Here is a 6,000-nt window from a genome sequence, read left to right on the forward strand (position 1 = left end):
GAACGTGCCCCAACCTCCTGATCGGCCCTACTCTGTGTGTGACAGGGTGCAGCGCCCCAATCCCCCCATGGGCCCTGCTCTGTGTGTGACAGTGTGGAGCCACAACCTCCCCATGGGCCCTGCTCTGTGTGTGACGGGGTGGAGCCACAACCTCCCCATTGGTCCTGCCCTGAGTGTGACAGGGGGAGTGCCCCAACTCCCCTATCGGCCCTACTCTGTGCATGACAGGGGGGAGCTCCCCAACCCCCTGATCGGCCTTGCTCTGTGTTTGACAGGGGGGAGCTCCCCAACCCCCTGATTGGCCCTGCTCTTTGCGTGATAGGGGGCAGCGCCCCAACCCCCTGATCAGCCGGCTCTGTATGTGATGGGGGTGGTGCCGCAACCTCCCCATTGACCCTGCCTTGAGTGTGACAGGGGGCACCCCCTGATCAGCCGGCTCTGTATGTGATGGGGGTGGTGCCGCAACCTCCCCATTGACCCTGCCTTGAGTGTGACAGGGGGCGGCGCCCCAACCCCCCAATCAGCCCTACCCTGAGCGTGACTGGGGGTGGCATTGCAACCTCCCAATCCGCCCTGCTCTGTACATGACAGGGGAAGGCGCCCCAACTCCCCAATCGGCCCTGCTCTGAGACCGACCAGGGGCTGCACCTAGGGATTGGGCCTGCCCTCTGCCACCCAGGAGCGGGCCTAAGCCAGCAGGTCGTTATCTCCCGAGGGGTCCCAGACTGTGAGAGGGCACAAATGGGGCTGAGGGATACACCCTCCCCCCCCCCCAGCCAGTGCACAAATTTTTGTGCACCAGGCCTCTAGTAAAAAATAAAAACCAAACAGCATGGGTAGAACTGGAGAGCATTATGCTAAGCAAAATAAGCCAGTCAGAGAAAGATAAATATCACATGATCTCACTCATATGTGGGATATAATGATCAACAAAATTTGATGAACAAGAATAGATCCAGAGACAAATGGCAGGGGAGGGGGGTGGTTAGAGAGCAACCAAAGGACTTGTATGCATGCATATTAGCGTAACCAATGGACACAGACACTGGGGCTCTGGGGACTTGCCTGGGGTGGGAATGGCTGGCAGGGGCGGGGAGTCAATTGGGGAAAAAGGAGACTTATGTAAAACTTTAGATAATAAAAAAAAATAATAATTTTTTAAAAAGAAAAAAGAAATAAAAAACATGGTGAAGAATGCTATCCTGTGCCTCCTCAGTGGTGTGCTTGATTGTGTCTCCTCTTTTGTCTGACTCAGCTCAGAGGATGATCCGTTCCTTCTGTATGCCACACTGCACTCAGGGAATCACTGCAAGTTTATCACAAAAGATCTGCTGCGGGACCATAAGGCCTGTCTACCTGATGCCAAGACCCAGCGCCTGTTCTTTAAGTGGCAGCAGGGACATCAGCTGGCAATTATTAATAGGTTTCCAGGATCAAAAATAACTTTTCAGGTATGTCATCTGTTCTTTACATAATGTCAACAGAGTCAAGTACATAGTAAGAATGTGACATAAGCAAAGAATGTTGCAATCCTAAGTGCTTTATTTTTCTCAGTTTAGTTTGATATTTGGAATTAGCCAGTTCCTGGAAACAGAAAGTCTGCTAGAGCAAAAGTTCTTATAGGCCAACCCCACATTAATTGACATATTGAAAACACCTGGGATATCATCAATTAGGCTCTAATTATGTTATCAAATACAAATATTCATACATGGTTTTTATTTTCTTATTTATTTGTAATAACTCAAAGTTGTTTATCCCTATGGTTCTTCATACTTCTACTTTTGCTAAGTAACTCCATTTTCCTGGTTAATCCACTCGTACAGGTTGGTTTCAATTGAATTCTCTTTTGATTCTAGTTTAGATGCCTGTAAACACAAGAATGTCTCTTGTGTGAAAACAAAGGGAGAAAATCCAAAGGCGAGTTATTACAGAAAAATACACTAGCCAGTGGTAAATGTGCTTTAATGGTCAAAAAATATACTAAACAAATTTATAGGAAATAGAGTATCAAGTGATACCACAGAGATGCAATCAGCATAATCAAGACTGTGGGAAATAATAGAACAGCTGACCTAATTTCCTCAACAACAAAAAATTACCAAAATAATGGAGATGGAAAGGGAAGCTGTAGATTAAAAGAGAGTTGAGAGGCAATTCAGCCAGTCACAATGTAATAGCCTTATTTCAATCCCTGATCAAACAAACTGTAAAACATAGGTATACACATAATAATTGGAAATCTAAACAGAAATTTGATATTGTTAAGGAATTATTAATTCTTAAGTGTAAAAATGGCTTTAATCTTATATTTACAAAATAAGTCCTTATCTTTTAGAGATACATATTGAATTATAGAAGAAATTATATATCTGCAGTTTGCTTCAAAATAATCTTGGGTGAGGATAGAGGCAGAGGAAAGGAAGTGGGTGGAGTATGGATGAAATAAAATTAGCCTTGGGTTGATAATGGTTGAAGTTGGGTGATGGGTACATGGGAGTTCGTGATACTATTTCTCTATTTTTGTATATTTGACTTTTTCTCTGTCACATATAAAACTGGTAAAGGCAACAAAGGGAATACTGTATTGTGTGTGTGTGTGTGTGTGTGTGTGTGTGTGTGTGTGTGTGTGTGTGTGTGTTTGTGTGTATAGAGCAGTGATGGCGAACCTTTGAGCTCCGCGTGTCAGCATTTTGAAAAACCCAAACTTAACTCTGGTGCCGTGTCACATATAGAAATTTTTTGATATTTGCAACCATAGTAAAACAAAGATTTATATTTTTGATATTTATTTTATATATTTAAATGCCCTTTAACAAAGAAAAATCAACCAAAAAAATGAGTTCGCATGTCACCTCTGACACACGTATCATAGGTTCGCCACCACTGGTGTAGAGGGTCCTTAACCTTAAAAATGAAGCACCCCAAAAGAGAAACTCCTAATACCTGGGTTCACTTTTACAGAGCTAGCTGCTCTTTGAAAATCCATTGTTAAGACAAGGAATATGTCCCTGAAGCAAATTTATAAGGAGTCAGAGAAGAAAGGGAAATAGCCCAGCCAGCGAGGCTCAGTGGTTGAGAATCGGACCTATGAACCAGGAGGTCATGGTTCGATTCCTGGTCAGGGCACATGCCCACACTGGGGTCTCGATCCCCAGTGTGGGGCATGCAGGAGGCAGCCAATCAATAATTCTCATCATTCATGTTTCTATCTCCCTCTTCCTTCCTCTGTTAAATCAATAAAAAAAAATATTTTTTTAAAAGGAAAGGGAAATAGCTAGGTATCCCTTTAGTGTTGTTCTTAATGTTTGGTTCCCTTTTTAATTCAACAGCATATTCCCAGCTATGACACAGTGGTGCAAACAACTGGAGACTCGTGGCACATACCGTATGATGAAGACCTGGTGGAAAGATATTCCTATGAAGTGCCAACCAAATGGCTTTGCCTTCACCGAAAGACATAATGACTTTTGCCCCCATGCTAAATTTCTATTGGGTGCCCTCCTGGTTGGCATCAGAGCTCTTAAGTTGATGCTTGTTTAGACCATTGCTTCTCTCCTGCTCTGTTTGTTCCAGTTGGTTTGTATGTCAACAAATTTGATTTTTTTTTAAATTAAATAAATTATATCTTTTCACAATCCATTGCTTTTTTAAAAGATATTTTTATTGATTTTAGAGAAAGAGGAAGAGAAACATCGATGAGAGAGATACGTAGACCAGCTGCCTCCCTCATGTCCCCCACTGGGGGTTGATCCTGAAACCCCCAACCGAAATTGAACCAGCAACCTCTTGGATGCTCAACTAACTGAGTCACACTGGCCATATATTCATTCATTCATTCATTCATTCATTCATTCATTCTTAACTAGAGTTAGGGAACTTAGTGAGGAGTGAAGCCTGTGTTTGTCTTACTGGGCCATCTGTTTCCCTTGCTTAGGAAGCAGGTGCTTCTGGTATTTCTGCTCCTGACCTCACCTCCACCAATAGCAGAACATGCCTTTTCCAAATCTGTTCAAAATTCTGTGAACACTATTAATTCCATCACTTGCTTTGAGGGCTTCTCTTCATTTAATTAAGTTTGACTTAGTTTAACTAAGTGATTACGTTTAATAGTTGCCTCTCTGTTTTATCCCTTTGCTAGCCAGTTGATACCACACTGGGCCTTGATTTTAGCTGGAAATAATCATGTCTGCAGCACTTTATTTTAGTTTTTTCCTTATTCCTACATACCATATGATTTAATATTTAAGAACAGGCAAAAACAATCTATGGTAATAAAAATCAGAATAGTAGGCCCTGGCTGGTGTATCTCCGTTGACAGTCGTCCCATGCAGGAAGAGATCACTGGTTCCATTCCTGGTCAGGGCAGATTTCCCCAGTAGGGGATGTGTGTAGGAGGCAGCCAATGGATGTTTCTCTCTCTCTCTTTCTCAAAATAAAAAATCAATAAAAACATTTTTTAAAAATCAGAATAGTAGTTGCCTGAGGAAAGGGGCACAAGAAAACTTTCTAGGGGTGATGGGAAGTTCTCGGTGATGCTGTCACAGGAATATATATATATATATATATATATATATATGAATATATATGTCAAAATTCATTACACTAAACACTTAAAATTGATGCATTTACAACAATGTGCCTCAGAAAAATATGTTAGCATAAGAAAATAACTATTACATGAAAAAATGACCTTGTTTACATAAAACAATATACATGGATATAAGTAGGATGTATATTATGGACAGAAAGACAATCAATCAGGAAAAACAGAGGAGGGGATGTTTCATCTCCTTAACTATTTACTGGATTCAGCACTGCTGCACACCTAGACTAAAGAAGTCTCCATGAAAGTATTTGATAAATAAGAGCATTGAAAGATTCTGAGAATCAGAAAGCTCTCATAAATCCAATGTTTATTTTCTAAATTTCATAAACTACATACTTAGAAAACTGTGCTTTCAGTGAGCTAAACCTTTTTTAAGGAACTATCCTAATCTTAAGAAAAATTAAAAAAAAAAAAAAAAACAGCTCTCGCTGGTTTGGCTCAGTGGATAGAGTGTCAGCCTGCAGATTGACGAGTTCAGGGTTCAATTCCGATCAAGGGCAAGTGCCCAGGTTGAGTGCTCCATCCCCAGTGTGGGGCATGCAGGAAGCGCCCAACCAATGATTCTCTCTCATAATTGATATTTTTTAAAGCATTTGTTAAATAAGCTTGTCTGAAAGCCTAATCAAATGTCTCACAAGGAACACAGAGATGGGAGAGGATACAAAAAGAAGCTAGAACTTTAGAGCAGGAGTGAACCTTGAAGAACATAAAGCTCATTTTATAAAGGAAGAACAGACCCAGAAAGATGGAAAGTCTTCCTTGGGTCCCACAGCTAGTTCGTGAAGCTATTTCAACCATAACCCACCTCTTTTGATTCCTAGCTAACTATTCTTTCTTCTTTGCACTGATTTAGGCTAGAGTGGTTCATAAAAACAGACTGAATGGTAGAGCATCCAGTATTTATATTAGAAACTTTGTTAGCCACTTAAGAGTAAGGGAGAATGAGAGGAAGGGGACCGGAAGTACCTCTTTAAGGCCCCTCATTTCCAGAATGGCTGGCAGTGTAGACAATTGTGATAGAGAAATTGCATTGTTTTTTAACTCTTTAATAACATTGAAAAATAAAACCCTTGCCCTAACCGGTGTGGCTCAGTGGATAGAGCGTCAGCCTGCAGACTGAAGGGTCCTGGGTTCGATTCTGGTCAAGGGCATGTACCTTGGTTGCGGGCACATCCCCATTGGGGGGTGTGCAGGATGCAGCTGATCGATGTTTCTCTCTCATCGATGTTTCTAACCCTCTATCCCTCTCCCTTCCTCTCTGTAAAGAATCAATAAAATATATTTAAAAAGAAAAAGAAAACCCTAATTTCTCCTTGAGGTAAATTAAGGTGCATCTGTTCTTTGTCCAGCAGTGGAGGAACCATCCTAGGACCACAAACTAAATCTAACAC

General features: G+C 41.6%; 1 protein-coding gene across 2 annotated transcripts in view; it reads left to right on the plus strand.

Annotated features, from left to right (window-relative positions):
• Positions 1-5,732, plus strand: part of PRORP (protein only RNase P catalytic subunit) — a 180,390-nt gene extending 174,658 nt beyond the window's left edge. For both annotated transcript variants that reach the window (XM_059710595.1, XM_059710598.1), the window contains 2 exons: positions 1,256-1,451; positions 3,333-5,732. In XM_059710595.1, the coding sequence (XP_059566578.1) occupies positions 1,256-1,451; positions 3,333-3,464 (328 nt within the window). In that variant the 3' untranslated portion in view covers positions 3,465-5,732. The remainder of the gene's footprint in view (positions 1-1,255; positions 1,452-3,332) is intronic.
• Positions 5,733-6,000: the final 268 nt, after the last annotated feature.

This window comes from Myotis daubentonii, chromosome 1, assembly GCF_963259705.1.
Source record: "Myotis daubentonii chromosome 1, mMyoDau2.1, whole genome shotgun sequence".
NCBI classification, from domain to species: Eukaryota; Metazoa; Chordata; class Mammalia; order Chiroptera; family Vespertilionidae; genus Myotis; species Myotis daubentonii.